A 27,309-nucleotide genomic window follows, 5' to 3' on the forward strand; every position below is an offset into this window, starting at 1 on the left:
TTACAAGAGCTTGTGCTGCAGAGTCAGAGCTTGGCTCAGGCAATGCAGATGAAGAAACAAGACAAGGAGTGAAGTAACTAAATGGTGGGGAGGGTGTGGCAGCAGAATAGGTAAGGTAACAGTTCTGCTTTTATCTGCTCTTGAACAAGATGCACCCTTTCATCATTTGCCGACCAATTGATAACCATCTAACCTTAGAATCAGGCTGGCAGCAGCAGCGTGGAACACATCAAACAAAAATCCTGTCACAGTGCAGCTGCAAAGAAGTTATTTCAGTATGTTTCTAATTAGTACACAAATAAAATTAATGACATTTCCAAAGGGCTCTGAAGATCACACAATCCTTTGAACAAACAGTAATTAAAAATGATGCTTCACTTTTTGGTACATAAGAATAATTTGGGATTCCATTAGTAAATCAATTGTAAAGTCTGTTAGTTCAGTTGAGTGTCCTCCCCAACCTCTCCCCCCCCCCCTCCCCCACCCCTTAATCCCAACTCTCATCGCCATGTATGGTACAAGAGTCATCCTGCACATCCCCATCATAAAAACTTGACAAATGAAGTAGACAAATTTTATTAGAATAATTTTATCTTCTGTCATGGAACAACAGTCACAGGATTGACAAATTGTGAGCAACAAGTTTGTGGGGGAAGGGGGGAGGGGAAAGAGAGAGGATTTCTTCGGCACAGTATGACTCAGACAAATGAAATACAGTATTAAGAAATAATGTGCTTTTAACAACCCAAACATTAATTATCACCATCAGCAACAATCAAATTCACATTCCACCAAGATACCATTTACCAGATTCAAAAATGAAATGAGGATGCAATTTAATTTTAAGGTACTTAATAAGCATGCTTTTTCAAGATGATTCAAAGCAGCTTCTGAAGGGTCTGAAGAAGGGACTCGACCCAAAACACCACCCATTCCTTCTCTCCAGAAATACTGCTTGTCCCGCTGAGTTACCCCAGCATTTTGAGTCTATCTAGGGTCCAATGAATACTTCTACATGCAGATAACCCAATTAATTTTGTTCTCTCTCAGCTACATCTCTCCTCGTCACCTTCTCCTCCTCGTTCCACAAACGTATACTCTTTTACTTGATATAATCCCAATCCCAGAAATGCCAGCATCAGATCTGACAGTCTCTTCACGGGAAGGATGTGGAGACTTTGGAAAGGGTGCAAAGGAAGTTTACCAGAATATTGACACAAAGAACTGCAGATGCTGGTTTATACCAAAGATTTACACAAAGTGCGAGAGTAACTCAGCGGGTCAAGCAGCATCTCCGGAGAAATAGAATGGATGACATTTCGGGTCAGGACTCTACTTCAGAGTTGACGTTTTAGGCTGGAACCTTTCTTCAGACAATTAAGAGACACATAAATAGGCTGGACAGTCAGAACCTTTTTCCCCAGGATGGAAAAATCAAATACTAGAGGGCATAGCTTTAAGGTGAGAGAGGCAAAGTTCAAATGAGATGTGCGGGCAACTACAGAGGGTGGCAAGCATCTGGAACATGCTGTCAGGGCTGGTGGTTAAGACTAATAAAGGCAGGTTAGGCTAATAGGCTTTTGGAAAGGCATATGTATATGCAGGGAATGGAAGGATGTGGATTATCCACAGATAGATAAAAGATGGTCTTGGCATCATGTACAGCACCGACATTGTGGGAAGAAGGGCCTGTTCTTGTGTTGTACTGTTCTATGTTCGATATTCTCTCAGGGACTGAACAAGAAATCTTGCGCAATGCAGGGAGTGCTTCATCATTGGCATTGCTATTCTTTGGTGCAGACTGTAAATTGAGGAGCTGTGTTAAAGCTCCCTTGGATTTACTTGAACAACTTTATGGTCATCCCCTGTTGTTCAAATCAACATTTCTCCCTCAATTACCATGGTAATGTTAATTCAATTCAGTACACCATTTACATAGAAAGATGTCCCAAGGTGCAGCCACAAAACTATGATTGGAAATAGGCGAGGTTTAAAAACATGCAGATAGATGAATTTTAAATGCTTTCATAAATATGATTAAGAGGAAAGGAGGATCAAATTGGAGAAGAAAATACAAAGTGTGATTTAAATTCCATGATAAGCAAACAGAGTATTTTGGAGATAAATATTTCCAACAGTACTCAAACATCATTAATTTGAACAGTGCATCTCACCGTGATGGAATTACTGGAAACAATTATATAATAAAGCAAGATGATTTGATAAGCTCCAAGAAACTCTCACCCTGCAGCTGGTCTTAGATTTGCCTTATTCATTATTCCATTTATAACCTGTATTCATTTTAAAGCTGACAACTTCATTAGTCAAGTTTGCTAAATAAAAGTCTACAAAAACACTCAACATACAGTACAAATTCAACAACAAATGCATTATATGGGCAGATAGGCCAAGAGAATGACACTGAGGAATTTTTTTTTTCCCTATCAATGCTCTAATGTTCAATAATAAACTTACAGCATACCTGTTTCTGTTACAAGTTGAGGTTTATGGAGTAGCCTTTAAAAAGGCTATCCAAATATCCGCAAATACATTCAGACTTCAAAACTAAGGCTTAAATGCTTGACACACGCAACACATGGGGGCAGCACAGTGGCACGAAGGACAAGTGGCATAGCTGGTAGAGTTGCTGCCTCTCAAAGTCAGAGTCCCGGGTTCAGTCCTGACCTCAGGAACCTCAGCGTGAAGTTTCCATGTTTCCTCTGGGTCTTTCCGTTTTTTTCCCACACATCAAAGACATGCAGCTTTGTAGGTTAGGAGAACAAGGTAGAGAAAGTGGGATAACATAGAACTGGTGTAAACGGGTGATTGATAGTCGGCATGGTCGTGGTGGGCCATGCTGTAACTTTAAACCTCCGAAGTAAAATTTATCTGACCAGAGGGTTTCATAAAACAAATGGATTGCACAATAATAAAAGGTAACAAAATATTAAAAGAACCATTATAATAATTGCCAATCAGGTAGCCAAACACAATAAGGTGCTTTTCAATAAATGTTTGCCATAATTACAATTGTGCTTGAGGACATCTAAATTATTTGCTTGTAATAATGTGAATTAAAGCACCTGATACTTATTAGCAGAGTCATGAGGCTTTCTGGTTTGTAATTGGACAGCATATTGTTCTTAAAAGCATGAAGGGGGTAAAGTTTCAAAGTGACAGATACTACAGTTAGATATTGGCAATAATTCTGCACGACCAAAAACTAATTTTAGAAACCAATTCACAGTGAAGTTTCATGTGCATAATGAACAGATTATTTCCAACATGTTACAAAAAGATGTGAACTTTGTGTAAATAAGGGAATTCAACAAACATTTCTATTAACGTTAAACAATTTTAGGCTTATAAGTACTTAAAATTAAAATTACAACCAGCGAAATCACCTCTAATTTGAAAAAAAAGACACTAAGTGATGGAGTAACTCAATGGGTCAAGGAACATCTCTGGAGAACATGGATAGGCAACATTTCAGGTCAGGACCATTCTTCAGACTAATTGGCAGGATGGAGGAAAAGATAAAAGCTGGAAGAGAAGAGGGGAAGATAGCACGGCAAGTAATAGTTGGATGCGGGGGGGGGGGGCAGTAGTTTTGTAGACTATGGGTGGACAAAGGACAGCAAAGAAAGGACAGGTGGTGCAAGACAAAAGGACTGAAGAGTTGCAATTGTGACCTCAACAAATGAATGTAGTTGCAAGAGGAGAAGGGGGGGGGGGGGGGGGGGGGGGGGGGAGAAGAAAGGGGGAGGGGGAAGAAGAAGAGGGGAGGGTTTGTAGTTACCCAAAATTGGGGAACTCAATGTTCATACTGCTGGGTTGCAAATTACCCAAGTGCAATACAAGGTTCCTCCAGTTTGCATGTGGCCTCGCTCTGACAACAGAGGCGGCCCTGAACAGAAAGGGCAGCACAGGAATACGTAGGTGAGTTACAATGGTTAGCAACTGAGAAATCAAATAGGCCTTATCAGACTTGTTGGTCCTTGTCAGACCGAGCGCAAATGTTCAGCGAAATGGTTTCTCCCCCTGCTTCTCCCATTCCCCCACCCGTGCTCACACCCTTTTCTATTTTCCACCTACATTCTTTCCTCGAGCTTCACAATTTGCATCTTCAATCCCTCATTCCTGAATCCTTTTGTCTCACACCTTCTGTCTTTTCATCTCTGGTCTTTGCCCAACCATCTGCCCATTGAAAACCCCTCTCACCTGTATCCACCTATTACTTGCCAGGCTCTTGTTCTGCCTCTCCTCTCTTCCAGCATTCTTCCCCATACCCACACCCCAACCAGTCTGAAGAAGGGTCCCAACCGAAAAGTCACCTATCCATGTTCTCTAGACCTGACCTGCCAAGTTATTCAAGCAGTGTGTGTCATTTCCTGGAAGCCAGTATCGGGTTTCTACCTGGTTTCTTCATCCAATTTGGAGTCCGTCTTCTCATTTCAGCTGTAGAGCCCACAAAAGGCCTTATATTGTTTGGAGTCTGAATCATATCAATATACAAGACATACCACTTCTGTAGTTCCAACAATGCCCAGTATAAACTTTAAATTATCAATTCTGCCTGCTGCAGCAGATAATGTGGAACCAGGTGAGGTGGGTGATGGAAAAATTGAGCCAAATGGGGTTGTGGTGGTGGGGAAGAAAGGGGCGAGTTGGAAGATAGTGATTCAATGATGGTGAAAGGCAGAGAGACAAGAGAGAGAAAAAATGGGCCAGATGGAGCATTGAGGTAGAGGTCGGAAGATGATACGTGGAAACAAAAGGTTGCAGATGCAGAATCTGCTTAATAAGGGAGGTGATAAGCGGAACAGATAAGGGAAGGGTGATGATGGATAGAATGAGGTAGAGGATAGGAATGAAGTTGTGGTGGAAAAAAAAGCAAAAGTCTACGAGTTGATGACTCAGCACAATCGACAATGCTGCATATCCAATGCTGGGTAGCACTTTCAGAAGTAGGAAATATCTTCATTTCCCAGAAAAGCAAACCACTTTAGCTGACTCAATCCGCCACACCGTGATCTCATTTAAACTATTCATTTCAGTGATGAAATGATCAAATGGAAAGTAGGATAGAGGATTTTTGGATGAGTGAAATTAAAAAGGAAAACGATTGCATTTAATTTATAACTATTTGCATAAATGCACCAATTCATGTTCAGATTAAAACAATAGATTCCAGATCTGCCTGGAGTTCTGCATGCATTCACAGGCAACTAAAATCTGCAGCTTGTAGCCATGATGCAGCTATCAATGGTTAATTCACCCACACGTCTGGAAATGCTTCTTTAGTCATCTTGTTTTGGATTTGAAACAAGTGCATGAATACCAGGTCAGGTCCTGTTTATTCATCTTCGGCATATGGAAAGTAGAGGAGGACAGTTGTGACGGTTAAAGGAGGCCACAGCTGCTGCACGCTGATACAACAGCTACAAGGAATTCTGACCGCTGTCAAAACTACACAATATCAGCATTTCAGTGAATGCAGTCTGAAGGCAAAGCAGCTAGAAATATCTCAGCATGCTTTTGCCCCAATTAGTTTATCCATGCAAAGAATTGTAGCCTAGAACTTTGTAAGTATAACACCTTTTTTTGTTTAAAACCAAATATCACTTAAAATAACTTTGCACACATTTTAATGCAAAATCAACTATTGCCTGTTGAAATTCTAAGCATTGTAAATTTAGGTTGTGCACTTGCAGTGACAATTCGCTTTAGAATTTTCTCAAAGTCATATTGGTGGCTGGCATTGTGGCACCAGAGACTGGTTCAATCCTGACTTAGGGTGCTGTCTGCATGGAGTTTGTACGTTCATCCTGTGACTGCATGGGTTTTCTCCAGGTGCTCGTTTCCTCCCACATTCCAAAGACATGCAGGTTTGTAGGTTAATTGGTTTCTGTAAAATTGTGCAATTGTCCCTCATGTGTAGGATAGTGCTAGTGTACTGATCGGCGCAGACTCGGTGGGCCAAAGGGATTGTTTCCATGCTGTATCACTAAACTAAACCTAAACATAACTGCTATCATTAAGCTGCATATTGCTCAACTTGAAAGAACCACAAAACCAGAAGTAATATCGAGATCTGCAATCTTCGTTTGTAACTTCTTGTCAAACATTGGTAGGAGCAGGAGTTGGTCATTGGGCCCTTGCATCTGTTCCACAACGCAATAAAATGATGCCTGATCTTTCACTCTAGTTTATGAATCGCATATGAATGAATGAATGAGTAAGTTTATTAGCCAAGTATGCATATACAAGGAATGTGCCTTGGTGCTCCGCTCACAAATGACAACACAAACATACAGTTAACAATTAAGAATGAAGCATAACCACATCAAAACAATAAGGATACAACATTACAGCATTGAGGAAATAAGTTTTTCAATTCTATCCTTCCCAACAGATGCTATATTTTGAGACTAGAATTACTAGTTAAAGAAAATGGGCGGCACGGTAGCACAGCGGTAGAGTTGCTGCTTTACAGCGAATGCAGCGCCGGAGACTCAGGTTCGATCCTGACTACGGGTGCTGCACTGTAAGGAGTTTGTACGTTCTCCCCGTGACCTGCATGGGTTTTCTCCGAGATCTTCGGTTTCCTCCCACACTCCAAAGACGTACAGGTATGTAGGTTAATTGGCTGGGTAAATGTAAAAATTGTCCCTAGTGGGTGTAGGATAGTGTTAATGTACGGGGATCGCTGGGCGGCACGGACTTGGTGGGCCGAAAAGGCCTGTTTCCGGCTGTATATATATGATATGATATGATATGAAATACCACCCAGGGAAACATCAATTCCACCCATCAAGACCCACACGAGTTATGTACTTTACAATGAGGTCACCTCTCATTCTCCCGAAGATCAAAGTCCTCGGTCCAAGTCTCTCCTCATGCAGCAAAATCACCATTCCAGAAATCAGTCAGATGAACCATTGTTATATCCTTCCTGACACAAGCTGATCAGACCAGTATACTATCTTCCCAATGTAATCTCACCAGATAATTGGAAATTTATGCCACTACTCTCACATTCAAATTACCTTGCACAATATCCTACATACGTTTCTTTCATAATTGCTTGTTCTTCCATATCAACTTTATTTTTTCTACCAAAACTATAACCTCATTGTTCCCACAGAGCATCTGCGAAGTTCTTGCCCAATCACTTCATCTGCCTGTAGCCCCCGTGCATTCCACAACACACTTGCCTGAACATCCAATGTTACACATATGTTTCATCAATGAAGCAATAAGTGCTTATTGTACACTTTCAACACCAAAATGGTGCCATGCCTTTAATTCTGGAGTCTGTGCCTTGCAACAGTGCAAGACCTCACACAATTTAACATCTGAGGTTGCTTGCAGAGGACTAAAGGGTATTGCTGATCTGCCATGATCACAATCAATGGCAGTGCTGACTCGAAGGGCCAAATGGCCTCCTCCTGCACCTATTTTCTATGTTTCTATGCTACATACAGTGAAAGCTTAGCGCCTCACTTCCATGTTTTTAACCTTACTTCCATGGCTGACCATTATCTTCCTGGGCAATGTCAGCCACAAGGCTGTGGCTTGTATTACATGTTTCAAAGCAACACAGACATTTTGGCTGTTATCTCGTCAAGCAGACGCCATCAGGAATTGCATCGGTTTCATTTTAAAGTGGAATCCGGCTTAAAGGTTTGAAGAAGGGTCTCAACCCAAAACATCACCCATTCATTCCCGCTGAGTTACTCCAGCATTTTGTGACCATCTTCTTTAAAATAACACCAAGTACTTTGTATTTTCCAATTGTTTTTTTTATTTAGCAGGGTGGATGGCAGTGTCTGATTTCGGTGCTAAAAGGGACAATTTCTTCAGGTGCTTCTATGAGACCTTAACTACGCACTTAACCAGAAGGTTTTTGGATTGTTGAGCAAGTTAACAGCATTCATTCTGAGTATTATCCCACATCTGTCATCACCCGATTAGTTAAACGAAGAGAGTATAAGATGCCAACCAATTGCCCCGAAAATTATTCCAGTAAACATTGGTCACCAATCTAAATTAGTGTAGTGGCCTGGCGGAGGCCAGAGAAAAGGCAGGACGCCAGGCAGGTTTAGTTAACGGTCTTTATTAAGCTGTGAGCTCCTGCTCACAGCGTAGTTCACCTAGGGATGAACCACGCCTCCCAACGGGCTGACCTTTAACCCCTTACGCCTGTCCGTCAAGTGACGAGGGGGCTGACCCAAGGAGTGGCCCGATCCCCAGGGACCGTCACACTAGTGATTTTTTCTTGGATGTCACACAAATCAAATACCACCACCAGAGGTTCCCTCAATGTCAGACTTGGAAATATCTACAATGCATATCCCGTCAATATGCTAGATAACCAAAAGGTTTAATTCCCAAGTTCCTGGAATTACTTACATAATGACACTGGTACATCATTATCACATGTACTAAGATATAGTGAACACCGTAATTTTGCGTGCTATCCAGGCAAGTCATACAATCCACGGGTATGTCAGGCATTGCAAAAAAGACAATAAATTGAGTTTAGAACATAGTGTTACAGCTACATAGAAAATGTAGAAGCAGTGGTTTTTGATTACGTTAGCTGCTGTTCCAAAGCAGCATGAAGTGCAATTTGAATAGTTTTCTGGGGTGGTGGGGGTTGGGGGGAGGGGGGGGTGAGGAGGAAGATGGGAGGGAGGGATGGTGGAGGAGAAAGAAATGGAAGCTAGTTTGGATGATGAACTGGACTGCATTCACAGCTGGTCACAATTTCTCGGTCTTGTTAAGAGCAGATGCCAGATGAGTCGTGATGAATTCCGATAGAATGCTTTCAGTCAGATCATTACCCAGGAGGATTATATAAGTCTGGAACTAAATCCAAATTAAACATAGAATGGTACAGAAACAGGCCATTTGGTCCACAATGTCTGTGCTAAATGTGATGCTAAGATAAATTAATCTCATCTGCCTGCACATGATCAAAAATCCCTCCATTTCCTGCATATCCATGTGCCTATCTAAAAGCCTCCTGAATGTTACTATAGCATATGCCACCACCTCCACCTCTTGTTGTGACAGCACACTCAAAGCACCCACCATTGTGCAAGAATATTTCCCCCATACTTCTGTTTTAACCTTTTCCCCCCTCACTTTAAAGCCGTTTTCCCCAAGGTGGAAATATCAAATAGAAATATTCTATTCTTTGATAGAAATAAAATGTCTATTTTATTCTCATCATTTTATATACTTTTATCAGATCTCCTCTCAACCTCTGGCATTCCAGAGAACCTCTTCTTTTTGTAAATACTCTCTAATCCATGCATTCTAGGAAAGTTCTTCTGCATCCTCTCCAATGTCTCCACATATTTCCTGTATTGGGAACAACTAGAGCTGTATGCAATACTCCAAATGTGGCCTAACCAAAGTCCCATAAAGCTGCATCATGACTTCCTGACTCTTGTCGTCAAGGCCTCGACTCTATGCCACTTTCAATGAGTTATGGAATTGAACCGCAAATTCCCTTTGCACATCAATGCTGTTAAGCATTGAGTTAAGCAGAGAGTTAAGACATCATAATCAAAGGCTATAAAATAAAAGAGTAACAATTTTACTACACTTGTACTTATGGGGGTGAAAAAAAATCTCCAGGTCATTCGGCAAGCAGAAGGGCAAAAGGAAAAGTAAATGGTTTCTCTTAACTCCTGAAGATCTGACGAGAATTATGGCAATTACAAGGTGCACAAGGAGATGGTGGCAAACAAGGAATGATTGTTGATAGAAACATAGAAAGTAGGTGCAGGAGTAGGCCATTCGGGCCTTCGAGCCTGCACCGCCATTCAATATGATCATGGCTGATCATCCAACTCAGTATCCTGTACCTGCCTTCTCTCCATACCCCCTGATCCCTTTAGCCACAAGGGCACATCTAACTCCCTCTTAAATATAGACAATGAACTGGCCTCAACTACCTTCTGTGGCAGAGAATTCCGCAGATTCACCACTCTCTGTGTGAAAAAAACTTTCTCATCTCGGTCCTAGGCGATCCCCCCTCAATCTTCTAAATTCCAGCGAGTACAAGCCGAGTCTATCCAGTCTTTCTTCATATGAAAGTCCTGCCATCCCAGGAATCAATCTGGTGAACCTTCTCTGTACTCCCTCTATGGCAAGAATGTCTTTCCTCAGATTAGGAGACCAAAACTGTACGCAATACTCCAGGTGTGGTCTCACCAATGCCCTGTACAACTGCAGTAGAACCTCCCTGCTCCTATACTCAAATCCTTTTGCTATGAATGCTAACATACCTTTCGTTTTCTTCACTGCCTGCTGCACCTGCATGCCTACTTTCAATGACTGGTGTACCACGACACCAGGTCTCGTTGCATCTCCCCTTTTCCTAATCGGCCACCATTCAGATAATAATGGGCTGATGGGCTACTTCCGGTGGTTGGCTACCCGAGGGTTGGCATTATTTGAATTCTTCATTTCAGTGGAGACTTCACAGTGCTCGTTAAAATGTGAACACATTATCAAAATTCTTTCTGCTCCAAGCTAGCAATTAATTGAAACTGTTAGAGCTATTATGAGTCAATGCTAGATTTAAATGCTAATTTAAAATAAATGACAATCTCCTCTTGCATTACCCAAGACCTCCAATCTATAATGCAATACAAAGGAAGACCTTAACTGTAATTCGATCATTAGTCAATAAAATTACATCTCAAACATGGCAGTGTTACCCATTCCATCCTATTTGCAAGAAGTACACCAGATTCACTGGAAAAATGAGCACTACAATATCAGCAAGCTCTCCCAACCTAACATTCCCACTAGTGAAGCCCTAGTTACTCTCAAGATAGACAAACTGCTGGAATAACTCAGTGGGATTGGCCGCATCTCTGCAGAGAAGGAATGGTGACGTTTTGGGTCAAAACCCTTCTTCAGACCCGAAACGCCACCCATTCCTTCTCTCCAGAGATGCTGCCTGTCCCGCTGAGTGACTCCAGAATTATGTGCTATCTTCGGTGTAAACCAGCATCTGCAGTTCCTTCCTTCCCTAGTTACTCTCAGTTGCCTTGGCTTGGGAGGCCACATCTCTCACCTGACCATTGCCAGATTCCCAAAACGGAAACACGATACTAAAAGCTTCGTTAACGGAGGTGGCTAACGGGCAGACAGAGGAATAGAATAAAGTACGTTCTCAAAGTTTCCTTGAAATGCAACATTTCCACTGATGCCCAAGAACTTTCTGGCTTACGTCTGCTCTAATTAGAGAATGAATATTTGTAATGGTATTGAAAATCTTGAGGCCACATATCACTGGCACACAGTCGCCCACAGCCAAGTGCAATTGAGTACTCTTCTTTTCATTCATAGTATCTTTTACAATGTGCCTTATATTTTCACGTCATACATCAAAGACACAAGTTATCTGCTGATGCTGAACACTGAGTGTTACACTCTAATGAATTAACTTAAAGCCACCCTCTCATAGGTTCCTTGTATGCCACATAAATCACGGAGATATATTATCCCATCTTCAAGTTCTCCCGCATTAGCATGCTATATGCAAAAAGGCAAGCACAGCAATTAGATTATTTTTTTCTCTCTAGCAAAAACCCAATGAAGCAAAAATGTTTATCGTGTAATTCATTAAAGCACTTTGTTTTTGTAGCAAGGGCAATAATTTACATTTAGACCTGATGTTTTCCCAGATGTACTGAATATCAGGTACAAAGTCAAAGGAGAAATCATATAAACTGAAGACATTGTCTGTCCCTTGGATACTTGGAGTGAGAATATTCAGTCAATAATACAGCTGATCAAAAACGTGTGCACAGGCAGAACGCACACTTGCAGTTTTGAAATAGCCAATACAAAATAATTCATGAAAATTAGCCTACTATTATTTCCTTATGTAGCTAGTGATCGAAAGCAGAATTATCCCCTCAACATAGTTACTAAACTGGGAGAACCTCTCTAAAGACAATCCATCTTTGAGACACATTCCTAAGACAAGGGTTTTAACAGAGTTAATTGTTGTAAAGACAGATAAAAATTATGTGCACAAAATTAAGATTAATAGGAACTATTAATGGAATTAAATTACAAATTCAATTAAGATCATAATAATCAAGGTAAATATAATTTGATGTATAAACATTATGTTACAACACACAAATAGAACTGGAATGGAGGATAGATTCGATTTTGCAAATTGTGGAATGGCTAAATGAATTTAAGATAGACCAAAATTTTGAGCGTCGATGAAATAACAATATTAAATTTCAATGCTAATACATTATTCTCCCCATCCATTATTGATGGAAGCTATTTCAACAACAATTAAAATATAGTATGACTATGTGCATTTTCTGAGCAGATTCAAATCGCAATACATACCAATTGTGATTTAAATGCACATCTTTCACTGCTGTCAGCTTAGAATGCTGAGTTTGTTACAAATCCACTTTGCCATACATAATTTACACTATTTCATACACAAGCCATTAATTTCACCATCAACTCAAAAAAGTATTTAGCATTAGGATACGAATATGAACGGTCATTAATCAAAAAAAAAAATTAGTGGCGAATACCTCGGAATGTACAAAAGCAAGGAACAATAATTATCATGGAAGGAAGAACTACAGTCCATAAATCAATCCAAAAAAAATGGGCAGTGAGCATTAAATTTGCTGAAAAGCACCAAGGAGATGGTGGTTAAAAACCAATACTGTTACATACAGAGACAATGCCATTTACAACAAAATTTATAAGAGAATTTAAGCACTTCAGGAATCAGCATTTAACCCATATCCCTCCCCAACCCCCTTTCCTACTGCGTGCTTGTATATTTATTTACTAGAGTAAAATACTTGGTTACTCGCGACATCTGTGTATTACTACAGCGACCTCTTAAACTCATCTACTACACTACAAAAACTGAGAGCTAATGACATTTTACAAATGATTTAATTACATTTCCACATTGATACACACATGAGCTATTCATAACAAATTCGGTGTGTTAATTCTCACTCATATAGCCTAATGATCTATCTTATATAAAACAGATTTCATCAGTTTTTACACTTGCTGCAAACAATGATCAACAAGTCACTTGAATTTGGACAAGATTATGCAGGTTGACCAACCTGACCAACAGATTCATCAAATGGATAAGTTTCAAGGCCATCAAGAGGCGAGGGCCAAGGAAAATCAGCAAATCAACCCAATGGGTCCATGCCAGATCCCAGCACCAATCTCTTGCCCAGCAATATTTTCACAAAGTGTTCACCAAGTCCCCTTGGGCTCTTGACACTTACATACACTGGAGGCAATGTACATTGGCCAATTAAGGAATACTAGAGTTTAGGATTCAGGCAGATGAAGGCACAGCTCTCAACAGAACAGGAAAGAGAGACCAGAATTGGAAAAGTCCCAAAAGGTTGTGAGATTAGCAGAGATTACCTTCACAAACATCAAACTATGAAGATGACAAATCAGAGCTCAGAAGAGATAGCGGTCAGACAGAGCAAAAATCTTGTGACATATATGACAGAGAACGAGCGAAAGACTGATAACATTCTATCATCAGAAAACGTCATATGATGTGTGATGAGCGTTTGATGACTCTGGGTCTATACTCACTGAAGCTTAGAAGGATGAGGGAGGACCTCATTAAAACGTACAGAATAGTGAAAGATCTGGATAGAGTGGATGTGAAGAGGATGTTCCCACGAATGGCAGAGCCTTGGACCAGAGGATGCAGCCTCAGAATAAGAATGTACCTTCGGAAAGGAGAGGAGGAATTTATTTCATCAAAGGATGGTGAATCTGTTAAATTCCTTGTCATAGATGGCTGTTGAGGCCAAGTAGTTGGATATATTTTAAAGCAGAGACTGACAGGTTCTTGATGAGTAAGGGTGCCAAGGGTCATGGGGAGAAGGCAGGAGAATGGAGTTCAGAGGAAAAGATAGACCAGCCATGATTGAACTCAATGGGCTGAATGGCCTAATTCTGCTCTTATGACTTATGAAGAGAATTTTCCCTCGGCTAAAGCAGGAAAATAATAGCACAGAAACTTAGATCATTTCCAACATGCTATCTGAAGTAACTTGGGTAAATATTTTGCATTGCCAGTGACACCAAAGTAGATGGTATCGTAGACAATAAACGGTTTTCAATTATTGCAGCTGAATTTTGATTAGTTGCATAAATAAGCCAAGGAATGGCAAATTAAATTTAATTCAAGTGCGGCATGTTGCATTTTAGGAAGTTATAAAACAGGTAGGGCTTTCAGTGACCGAAAGGGATCTGGGGAATGCTGTAGAATAAAATGGGACCCAGAAGACTAGTACCTGCACATGATTCCCTGAAAATGGTGTCTCAAATGGACATGGTGATGGAGGTGGTTTTGCTCTGCTAGCTTTCATTCGTAGGGGCACCCAGTGTAGAAGTTGGGATTTTATGTGAAAGTGAAACATTTAAATAAACAGTCACAATGCTTGGTTCAAATTCAAATGTGTACTGGAGATTTTTGGCTTAACCTGGCGGAATAAAGATCGACCTGTTCTCTTCACAAATATTGTGTTTCTTTATATAATCCTACTTCGTATGCAATTATCTAAGAAAAAATGAAGACACCTTTCGGGATGATTTTTCTCCTTTAAACTCAAGGGAAGCGATTTGTAGGTGACTATTTACACATCTTTTACCTATTAAAATATACACAGTTTTGAAACACTTTCCTGCCATTATTGAAGTGAAGGAATCAATTGAGATGAGGTTTAAAAAATGTTGAACATGAACAAACTAGAATGTTTGTAATCACCTATAATTAGATAATCAACTTGCTTACTTATGAAACATGGCTGTGAGCAGCTTTGACAATAGGGCACACGATCTACAGCACAATGTACAAGAGATGACTGCTTCATTGTGATGGTTGAGGCATCATGAAGTGAATAGCTGATGCCACATCCAAGCAACATTTTAGAAATTATGGAGATACAAGGAAAGACACAAAGTGCTGCAACAGCTTCTCAAATCAAGCATTTAGTGGCTTCTGACAAATTAGATCTCATTTTAGAATATGAATCAGAGTGTGCTGCTGCTGTGATGCCAAAGTTCTGAGGAATAATTTTGTTTTAAATAACTGATTATTATTGCACCATTGACCATCAGATGTGGAGTAAAATTGGAGTGCCTCCCTCATCACTAAAGTATAATGATTATATGCGAATCAGCAAAATTAGCTTGAAAATTTATATTTTATCAATTTGCCCCATAAACAAATTTGCACCTTCATTGAAGCTTTTAATTATTTTGTTATTCAAGGGTAGTGTGTAAGTATTATCATTAATAACATGCAAGCAGTCAGGGTGAGCAGGTAATGTTAAAGTTGGATTACTTACAATTCATAGTTTTGTAGTTAAGGATTGAAGTCCTTTATTTCATTACACTTGGAGAAAAACCAATCAGGAAGTATGGGCAGAGGATTAGAATACAGCATCGAGACAGGATAAACCATGATCAAATGAACAGTAGATCAAGGATCAAAAGGGTCGAATAGCCTACTGCCTTTTCCATTTTGCCTGTGCCTGAAACACTGATAAATCTAGTGGTGAAAAAATGTTTCGATGTCTTGAGTTATTATTGGCAACATCCTGCAGTATTTCAAAATAGCAACTTTGCATAGCAGCTTCAACCCACTTGAATACATCAGAGCAGAATCTCGTTTTCAGCAACAACGAAGCAGTTCATGTCACCATGGTAACCACTCAAGCTGGTCGAAGGCACCGAAAATATTATACTGTTCCCATTCCCATCACCATGATCTATTTATAACGTGTAGTCATAATTAACAACCAAGTTGTTTCTATGATCTGTAACGTCTTAAATCATTTGAAATACTTACAGCATGATGGAAAATGCTGCAAGATAAACTATTAGCAGTAACATTCTAAATTTGCACTCATATGGTAGAAGAGCAAGCAGTAAGACTACAAGCCAGGTTAAGTTTCATTTCTTGCCCTTTTAATAACATTTTTTAAGCCAGCTTTACATCTCTAATGTTTTCCATGTGCCTTTGATATTCATTGCGACAATGCTGTTCACATTCAAGTTCTAAGCTGTAGATAAATTAATTCCGTGGGGTCTGAACAGGAGCAAGCAATTTGTGCTCATCAATCTGAGCAATCAAGATTTAGACGGCCATGTTAAAATGCTTAGGACACATTGTGTTGTGATCTCAAGACATCCAATAGAGAGACTAACAAACATTATCTTTTGCATTTGAAGCATAGTTATCAAGGCTAAGGAGTGCTTATTTCACAAAATGCTGGAGTGACAGCAGGTCAGGCAGCATCTCAGGAGAGAAGGAATGGGTGACGTTTCGGGTCGAATGCAATACATTGACGTTGAGCCTTTCCTTCCCTCTTTCCAAAACAAAGCCCAGTACACCCTTCCCAAAGCCAACTCAGTGGAAACCTTAGACTTTATTGTAGAGACGTTGCGTGCAAACAGGCCCTTTGGCCCACCAAGCCCGTGCCAACCAGCAATCACCCCGCACACTAACTCAATCCTACACTCACGGGCCAATTTACAATTTACAGAAGCCAATGAACCTACAAGCCTGCACATTCCTTCTTTGGAATGTGGGAGGAAACCAGAAAAAAAAAACATGCAGTCACAGGGGGAACGTACAAACTCTATACAGACAATAGTGAGGATTGAACCCTGATCTTTGGCACTGCAAGGCAGCAACTCTACCCCTATGGCACTGTGCCAATCTTGTCATCTTCAGTGCACTTATCACCACTTTCAGTATGTGAATGGAGTGTCAACTTGGTCCAGACTTTACGTAATCAATCCACACTCATTTGAAATTAAATTGATGTTACTAAAACTTAATTAGATAAGCAAAGAACTCAGGGTAGAAACAAGAAATGATAGAGGCTGGCGTACAAAAAAAAAAAAGAGTGCTGGAGTAACTCATCAGGTCAGGCAGCATCCCTGGAGGACATGGGTAAGTGACATTTTTATGTCAGGACCCTTCTTCAGACTGTGGTGGTCTGATTTCATGGCGTATGAGAGAAAAGCAATCCCTGTTCTCCCTCTTCCGTGCTTGAAACCTGGATTACCTGCAACAAGCATCTCAATGCACTGAAAAGATGCCACTGCCTCTCTCTCCACACAATCTAACAAATGCACAGGAAGGAGAAGCAAATCTCCATCAGCATCCTTTCCCTAGCATCGAGCCTCCAGCTACATTCAGTTTGACTACATTCGACAGGTCCCACCATTCACACACCTGACCCCAGTCCACAAGCAGACACGACTGCAAGCTTCTGCAGGGTTTCCTTGAAAGAAAATGAGCTATCTTTACCAGCTCCTGGGAATCTCTGGCCCATGAGGCCTCAAAGTGAAGGAGGTGCATTCAGGATGATATTTATAACCTCAAGGACATACCAAGAATTCTTTCTCTCCTGAGATGCTGCCTGGCCTGCTGAGTTACTCCAGCATTTTGTGAAAGAATATACAGAAGCTCTCCACATGCAGCAGAAGAAATGCACAGACTCCCCACCTGCTTGCCCCATCAGCCACCTTTTGCCCCATCCATGGAACATTGTTCTCATCCAGAGCATTATTGAGACTCATTCAAAATAGTAGAGCGTTCTTCACAGCATTATTCAGTTTAGTTTATTGTCACGTGTACCGAGGAACAGTGAAAAGTTTTTGTTGCATGCACACCAGTCAGCAGAAAGACAATACATGATTACAATCAATCCATTTACAGTGTTTAGATACACAAGGGAATAATGTTCAGTGCAAGGTAAAGCCATCAAAGTGCAATCAAGGATAGTCTAAGGGTCATCAAAGAGGTAGATAGTAGTTCAGCACTGCTCTCTGGTTGTGGTAGGATGATTCAGTTGCCTGATAATAGCTGGGAAGAAACTGTCCCCGAATCTGCTGTTGTGTATTTTCACACATCTATACCTTTTGCCTGACGGGAGAGGGGAGAAGAGGGAATGGCCAGGGTGTGACTCATCCTTGATTATGCTGCTGGCCTTGCCGAGGCAGTGTGAGGTATAAATGGAGTCAACAGAAGGGAGGTTGGTTTGTGTGATGGTCTAAAACTAGCAAAAGTCTGTCTTTTTTAAAATTTAAAAGTAATAATTGACTTGATAATTACCACTTGCAGAAGCATATTCTGAACTTTTACCACTAATTTATTCCCAGTTATTGATAAGAAAGAGTAAAATGCAGCACTAGCTAACTACTTTGAGTGACTTACCCAGTTTTCTTGCTGGCAATACTTTTAATTTTGCATGGAAATCACACATTGTGTATTGTCAAAAAGGTTAAAAAATTCAGTCAAAATTAGGTATTACCCTTGCCATCACAGCTGAAGTTGTATCACTTTTGCTCACATCATAAAGACATTTTTGGAGCTTTGCCTTTAAGCATGCGTTAGAGGAGAATGCAGGAGAACTGGTTCTTTCACATCAATCTTCATATTTATTATTTTAAGATTCATACCAGATGTAACAAGCTTAGAGTCATATAGCTTGAAGTCAAACAGGCACTTCATCCCACCATGTCCATGCCGAACCTTTGGCCCTTCAGTACTAGTCCCATTTGTCCACATTAAAACCAGATTCTTCTATACCTTGCCTGATTAAATTTCTTTTCTGCACTATTTTATTTGATTCCACCTCCTCCTCTGGCGACCACTGTGTACAAAACAAACTTGCTCCTCAGGTTATCTTTTAAATTCCTTCCTCTCACATTAAACCTTCGCCCTCGTTTCTGAAACCTCTACCACAAGGAGAAGATCTTGACTATCTACCTCACCTATGGCTCTAAAAGAGCCATAACATTAACAAGTATCAGAAATGCCAATGAACTATTTCCAGTCCTGTGTATGTTTAGAGTCATAGCGTGATACAGTGTGGAAACAGGCCCTTCGGCCCAACTTGCCCACACTGGCCAACATGTCCCAACTACACGAGTTCCACCTGCCTGCGTTTGGCCCATATCCCTCCAAACCTTTCCTATCCTTATACCTGTTTAATTGTTTAAATGTTGGGATAGTCCCAGCCTCAACTACCTCTGCTGGCAGCTTGTTCCATACACCCACCACCCTTTGTGTGAAAAGGTTACCCCTCAGATTCCTATTAAATCTTTTCCCATTCATCTTAAACCTGGTCCTCGATTCCTCTACTTTGGGCAAGAGACTGTGCATCAGAGAACACTTTTTTTTTTGCTCGGGTCAAAATTTACCCTCAAACAGTTAGAATTTTTTTTAAATATTGTGGAAAATCCAGAGGAAATTTTGAGAAAATAAACCTTTCGCAATACATTTTTCTCCCTAGTTGAAGGCAGACAGACAAAAAGACACATTCTGTTTGCCAGGAGCTCCAAGTAAATTGACTTATTACAGTAGGCCATGGCATGAACATATACAATCATGACAGCTGTCTCAGCGCAGAGAAGGCAGTGTAGCAGATTAAAATGATATAGGCGTCCAGTATCTACAAATGTTATCCGTCTCATTTGGAAAATGTCACGGAGCTCCTAAAAATAAATGACGAGTCCAGTAATGAGATGTTGCTATCTATACTCTCGTGGGTTGCAATACTCGAACTAATGATGTTTCTCCATTATCAGAGGTACAGTTTCTTTGCAACTTTGTGATGAGCTCATCAATGTGGCTGTGATAGATAGAATTCTATCTTGCGTGTAGAGCCCGACCCTCAACCTCACTGTAACGAGATGAGGAATCCAATCCATCATATTGCTGGAAAACAGGACTCTGAAGGAATTTATTTATTATTCGCTGCGAACTTCACAACAGACAGCAAAAACTTTGCCAGTTCAAGTTTTTGTTTGTTGATTAATTCATTTGTGTACTTTTTCTTTGTGGCGAACATAACGGCAGAACAAAACTGAGAAAGTAAAAAAGTGTACAGCATTGAATAGTAAGAAATCTCCATCACATTTTTTTATGCGATAGTCACATACTAAATAAATAGGGACAAGATTTTTTTTTAAATCAGAACAGCGATGAATGGAGTTACAATTACAATCAGTGCCACTATTTAAACATATAGCATGGAAACAGGCCCTTCGGCCCACCTAGTCCACAATGATATGTTATCCCACGTCTCTATGTTATCCCACATTCTTATCTACTCACTGCATATCAGCAGTAATTTACAGCAGACATTTAACTTACAAACCCACACATTTTTGGGATGAGAGGGGAAACCATGCGGTCACAGGGAGAACATGCGAACTCCACTGAGACAGCACGAGATCAGGATCGAACCAGTTCTCTGACACCGAGGCTAAAGCTCTATTAGCTGCGCCACTGTGTCATCCTTGATGTTTTTAATTGTTTTCTACTCGGAAAAATACAAATTAAAATGTTGGGATTCTGCTGCTCTCTATTTTTCTCCATGTGATTATGTCATGGAATCAGGGAGAAAGACTCATGATACATCCATCCACATTTCTTAGCTGCAACTGCACCTGCTAACACCAGGGTGTCCCCAGGATGTGTGCCGTCTTGCTGAACCAAGGAAGACAAGTTTGCTGCTGTCATGAGACACAACCAAAGAGGAACAAGAGAAAGAACTTAGGAACTGAATAGCTTAAGTAGTCCGAAACTGTATAATTAGAAATTTACAGATTAAATTTCTCTTTCAGCAGCAAAGTACAATTTGAACTACAGATACTGGTTTGCAAAAAAAGTCAAAGTGGTGGAGTAACTCAGTGGGGTAGGAAGCACCTCTGGAGAGCAAGGGGAGGTGACATTTTGGGTTAGGACAATTTTGTGAACTGTGGTGGAGGGGGGAAAAGAGAGAAGAAAGCCAGAAGAAAGGTGGGATAGTACAAAGTCTGGGATAGTTCTGAAGAAGGGTCTCATCCCAAAACGCCACCCATTGCTTCTCTCCAGAGATGCTGCCTGTCCCACTGAGTTACTCCAGCATTTTGTGTCTATCTTAAGCGATAGTTTGATACAAGTGAGGGGGCGGGAGTTATTTTCTCTGGCATCACAATTTGCACATCTTCTATCCTTGTCTCCTTATCTCATACTTTGTCTTTTCATCACTGGCCTTTATCAGCACCCTGTATTCCACAGATAGCTTTCAACCTGATGGTATGGACATGGAATTCTCCAATTTTGGGTAACTAACCTACAATCTCACTGCCTTCTCTCCTCCCCTCCTCTCTTACCTTTGCCCAACCTGGATTGGCACCCATTTCTCCCTTCTCCCTCCCCCCACCCCCAACCCCCCACCCCCAACCACCCACCCCCTTCCTTCCCCCCACCATCCCTTCCTCCTATACTCCCTCCTCTGGCTTCACAATCCGTACATCTTCCATCCTCACCCATGCTGCCTTTTCATTTCTGGCCTTTGTCCAACGATCTATCAATCAAAAGCCCCCCCTCACCTGTATCCACCTATCACTTGCAAGGCTTTGTCCTGCCCCCACGTCTAATTCCAGCATTCTCCTCCCTTTCCTCCCCTCCCCCCTCCCCCTCACTCCATAATCAGTCTGAAGAAGGAACACGACTTAAACATCACCCATCCATGTTCTCCAGAGATGTTGCCAGACCTGCTGAACTACACTAGAACTTTATAAGTGCTGTGGTGACTTGTGGGATTGGGGATGAAAGAATGATAGGATGATTGGAGGAGGGTTGGAAATATGGATGATGGGGATTTAAAAAAATCTAAAGGTGGCCTGGTTTGTGAAAGCTATGAAAGCAGAGAGGCAGCATGTGGTCAGAGCAAGAGTGAAAGTTAAGTGGGCAAGGGGAAAGGAGGTACAAACTGAATTCCCCAAAGATGATTGTCATTCAGTGCAAGAGAATGAGGAAGGAAAGGAAGGTTAGACTGAGAACCATTTGATGTGTGCTTGGAAACAAAAATGGAGAGGAGGGAGTGAAATAAAGAAATGAGCTTGAAGATAGCAATTCCAGCACAGTAGGAACGGTCCATAAGAATTTGTAACAAAACAAAAATTGTAATTTTGATAGTGGGCAGAAGAGGTAATAGAAAGCATAAGGCAAGATGCTTTGTGATCTACGAGTGGTTAAAAATATTCCCATGTGCGACAGTAAAGACATTGCCTCATTCATTCATGCTTCACTGAAGTTTGTTCCCAATCGCTAACATTACAATGTCAGAGTAAAGGCACAACATGAAATGAACCAAATTTCACTCCTCAGAATAAGAACAACCCCACAAGGGAAACAACTGTTCTCTGAACCATGTACAGTCGTATAGTCCTGCAAGTGTAATCAACTCGGATATATCCAAGATATATCTTTATGGTACATTGGACCACTTTCATTTCTGAATTTTAAAAAGTATTTTAAAAGGGATCCCCATTTTAATTTGCATTTAAACAGAGATTTCTCAGTCACTCACAGGCAGAAATCACTCATTCAGAACACTCAATAAAATCAAAAGAGTGAAAAGATAAAAGCTATGTCATTAAATGAAAGCATATTATCAAATGGATAATCAGGGATCAAAAAGATAGAAGTATGTTGCAATCTAGGCAGTATAGTAATTCTCATTGCAATTTTAAATATGGTTATAAGTCCAAGCGGACGGCTAGTGTAGGCGGCTTTTAGCACGCTGGCTATCAGTAAAGGCATAGAGTGCAAACTATGGGATGCTATGTTTCAGTTGACAAGATGTTGGTGGGGCTGCAGTTCGAGAATGGAATTGCTGAATGAAAGATGCCATTACGCTGGAAAGAGTGCAGAAAAGGTTTAAAGTATTTTGCGAGACTTCAAGGGCCTGAGCTATAGGGAGAGTTTGGACATGCAAAGACTTTATTCATTGGAGTTCAGGAGATTACATATATAAAATCATGAGTCATAGATAGGGTGAATGCACACACAGTCTTCACCCCCCCCCGATTTGGAGAATTATGAACTGGAGGCCATAGATTTAAGGTGAGAAGAGAAAGATTTAATAGGAACCTATGGAGCAACTATTTTAGAGGTTGGTGGGTGTATGGAACAAGCTACCAGAAGAAGTGGTTGCAGCAGGTACATGACATTTATGAGACTTTTTACAGGTGCATGGATCAGAAAAGTTTAGAGGGATTTGGGTGAAACATACAGTCGGTAAACGCGAGCATGGATGGGCATGTTGGCCAGCGTCAACATGTTGGACTCAATTACGCCATTTCTGTACTGTATAACTACAACAATTGGCTGTGCACACCAATTAATAATTTACTTGATTGCTTTGTTTGGCTGACTGAGCTTCGCAGACAACAAACATACCTAATGCTGAGATTAGCAAACAACTTTACATTATTTAAAGTTTCACAAGGGAAAAACTTTATCAAACAAATAGACAAGAGCCTTCAGGATACCTCTCATCTTCTGTACTTCCTGTTTCAGCTTGCCAAATGAATATTCACAGCACCAGTATGATGAACTGAGATTACATCCCCTGATGGCCTAAACATAAAAGTTCCATTCACCTGATCATTTGCCTCCAATTGTCCATTTTCATATTTTCATATTTCATATACAGCGCGGAAACAGGCCTTTTCGGCCCACCAAGTCTGCACCGCCCAGTGACCCCCGTACACGAACACTATCCTACACCCACTAGGGACAATTTTTACATTTATCCAGTCAATTAACCTACATACCTGTACGTCTTTGGAGTGTGGGAGGAAACCGAAGATCTCGGAGAAAACCCACGCAGTTTCTTCATCTTTCAGTAGCAAAACAGTGCTGGAAGGACTCCGTGGGTTAAACAGCCTTTGTGGTGGGAATTGATCGATGATGTTTTTGGTCAGGACCCCTCTTCCATCTGAAGGAGGGTCACTCCACAGATGCTGCCTGTCCTGCCAAATTCCTCCAGCACTTTGAATTTTGCTCAATAATAATAATAATATGCCTTTATTGTCATTGTGCACAAGGTACAACAAAATTAGAAATGCTACAACTGATAACAGTGCGACAGTGCAGAGACAATTGCACAGACATACAAACCAACACAACAAATGCCAGTATCATATAAAAACAGCATCTGCTGTTCCTTGTGTCTCCTTTCTCTTTCACCACCGTTTAACGGCAATATATTCCCCATTATCAATGCTCCTTATCAATAAGTGAAGTATTTAAAGGAAACATAATTTTTTTTTATTTTCTCATAGCTCTCCTCACTGCTTGCTCTTGGAAGAGAAGTTCTAGAGATGTCACCTCTATCGTGGTACCCTGGCAGAACTAGGCTAAAATAAAATCCAGGTTCCTGGAGATAATGTGTCATCCAATCTCAATAAGCATATTTTCACAGCCTTCACTCCAACAAGGTATACTTAACATTTATTTTCCACAATGCACATTATCTGCCTTTCACTCACTTTGGCAACAACTGAGGGATTGTTGCGAAACTATACATGAGCCCACTATACATCCCGTTCAATAACACCTTGAAGCTCACAAATGCATTTTTTTGATGCACACAAATCAATGGTTTCAATGAACAAGCAATAAAACAGGTCACATTTAATAATGATTTAACACCCCAAGTCGCAGTGCACATCATCTGTATTAGCTGGGGTTTTTTTAATTTGGAAAACAAGGTCATGGATAAACACATTGGCTGACTCAAAATTGTCATTCAATTATTTATCAGGAAGACCGGTCAATATTGTTTTTGTTCTCAAAAGTTGCAACATTGAGAAATAGTATATCTTGTTATCCGTTTCCATTTGGTTAACTTGCAAAGCAAGATTAATCTGCAGAGTCTGCCATTTAAATTTTCCCTGAAATCTTGGCAATTTCAGCACAAAGCTCATTGCAATAATGAAATGTTATGGTGTTTCATCCCATAGATGAAACACCACTCATGAGATAGAAAGGGATTCTTCAGGAAGAGAAGAATTTGTACTTGACTAGAAACCAGGCTGTGATCCAAACCATTAGAAAGCCATTGAACAGTTCAACTCGCAGGAGGAAGGCAATAGGTGCTCCCTCCACCCTTCCACTTCTGAACAAAACTCAACAAGGAATAGGCTCCCCTCCAGTTTCCACTCCCACCACCCTGGCCTTGTAAAGACATTTCAGTATCTACAAATGGCACAACATTGCCACACCTCAAACAGAGCCAAGTAAATTTTCACACTGGTGTTAGTATGTTACAAGTTTCCTATTAACCTCTGAAACGTGTGCACGTGTGCGTATGCGTTTGTGCGTGTGTGTGAGAACAGGCTCTTCAGCCCATGATATCTGTGTGAATCACAAAGCTAATTTAAACTAATCCCACCTGACTATATGACATATGGTTTATCTCCCATGTCTACATATTTAAGGTTTCAAGGTCAGTTTATTGTCACATGTACCAATTAAGGTACAGTAAAATTTGAGTGACCACACAGCCATTCTAAGTGAAAAGGAACAAGACACACAACCACATAAAAGTTAACATAAACATCCACCATAGTGGATTCCACACTCCTCACTGTGATGGAAGGCAATAAAGTTCAATCTTCTTCCTCTTGTTCTCCCGTGGTCAGGGCAGTCAAACCATCCTCAATCGGGGCGATCAAAGCCCCCGCAGCCGACGATCGAAGCCCCTGTTGGGGTGATCGAAACTCCCGCGTTGGGGCAGTTGAAACTCTCCATGGCAAGGAGCGCCCAAGTCGGCCTCTTCTCACCAGAGAGTGCGGGCTTCACGATGTTAAAGCGCACAGGCCCCGCGGTTGGAGCTTCGATCCCCGGCAAAGGAATCGCAAGCTCCACCATGTTAAAGTCCACAGGCCCCGCAGTTGGAGCTTCGAACCCCGGCAAAGGGAGCACCCATCGGTCTCCAGGAAAGGCTGCCAACTCCACAATATTAAGCCGCAGTGGGGACGCAGATACGACACAGAAAAAAATATTGCATCTGTCGAGGTGAGAGATTGAAAAAAAAGTTTCCCCCAACCCCCCACATAAAACAAACCAAGGAACACTAAAACATATGTTTTAAACACATAATAAAAATAGCAAAAAGAAGGACAGAGACTGTTGGCGACGCAGCCACTGCTGGTGGCGCCACCCGGTGTGATTTCTTCTATAAAACTTTGAGCACGTCCCTAACGATTTTTTTCCTATCCACTCGATGGAGAACATCTGTTTCAGGAACCTAATATCAGGATTGCAAGCAGCATGGCATACCGAGTGTAGCGAACAGAGTAATTTGGACCCTTGTGCTGGGGATACTGGCTTGAGAGAAGGACTAGAATTCATTTGTTTATTACTCCAGTAAATATGGAGGATTTTGTATTGAAATTGGTGGTGGCAATTTCAGTGCTTTTTGATCCTTGCTGCAAGTAATCAAAGTTTCAGTTGCAACTACCAATTGACCAAATGGTGCCAGCACAACAACCTGGCTCCCAATATCAGTAAAACCAATCAACTGATTGTGGACTTTGGAAGAGGAAGGATGAGAACCCCCATCCTGTTTATATCAACGGGACGATGGTGGAGTGTCAAATAATTCAAATTCTATGATGCAATTATAAATAAAGCACATCAACGCCTCTATTCCTGAGAAGATTAGAGATTTGGTATGTCAGAGAGGATTCTCTTGAACTTCTACAGGTGTACAGGAAAGAGCATATTGACTGGTTACATCCCTGGTTCGGCAACTTGAACGCCCAGGAGCGGAAAAGACTGCAAAAAGTTGTGAACGCTGCCCAGTCCATCACCAGCTCTGACCTCCCCACCAGCGAAGGGATTTATCAGAGTCACTGCCTCAAAACGACAGCCAGCATCATCAGAGACCCACACCATCCTGGCCACACACTCATTTCACCCCTGCCATTGGGAAGAAGGTACAGGAACCTGAAAACCAACGTCCAGGTTCAGGAACAGCTTCTTACCTACAGCCATCAGGCTATTAAACACTACAACCTCAAATAAGCTCTGAACTACAACAGACTATTATTATTATTATACTATTATTGTTTGTCTTTGGAGTGTGTGTGTGTGTGTGTGTGTGTGTGTGTGTGTGTGTGTGTGTGTGTGTGTGTGTGTGTGTGTGTGTGTGTGTGTGTGTGTGTGTGTGTGTGTGTGTGTGTGTGTGTGTGTGTATATACACACACACACATATATATTATATATAAGAGTGTGCATGTGTGTGTGTGTGCATGCATATATACACACTGCACTTTTCTTTCTCTCTCATTTATCATGTTGTTTACATTGTACGATGTTTCCATATTCTGTTGTGCTGCAGCAAGAATTACATTGTTCTATCTGGGACACATGAC

General features: G+C 41.0%; 1 protein-coding gene across 4 annotated transcripts in view; it reads right to left on the bottom strand.

The window, feature by feature from the left end:
• LOC144596234 (serine/threonine-protein phosphatase 2A 55 kDa regulatory subunit B gamma isoform) overlaps positions 1-27,309 on the bottom strand; it is a 199,203-nt gene that overhangs the window by 81,570 nt on the left and 90,324 nt on the right. Inside the window, exon 1 of one of the 4 annotated variants that reach the window (XM_078404470.1) lies at positions 15,420-15,514. The exons of the other annotated variants lie outside the window; for them this stretch is intronic. Within the exon in view, the coding sequence (XP_078260596.1) occupies positions 15,420-15,426 (7 nt within the window). The 5' untranslated portion in view covers positions 15,427-15,514. Of the gene's footprint in view, positions 1-15,419; positions 15,515-27,309 lie in introns of those variants that run through there. 4 annotated transcript variants of the gene reach the window in all.

The sequence above is a fragment of the Rhinoraja longicauda genome, chromosome 1 (genome assembly GCF_053455715.1).
Source record: "Rhinoraja longicauda isolate Sanriku21f chromosome 1, sRhiLon1.1, whole genome shotgun sequence".
NCBI lineage: Eukaryota > Metazoa > Chordata > Chondrichthyes > Rajiformes > Arhynchobatidae > Rhinoraja > Rhinoraja longicauda.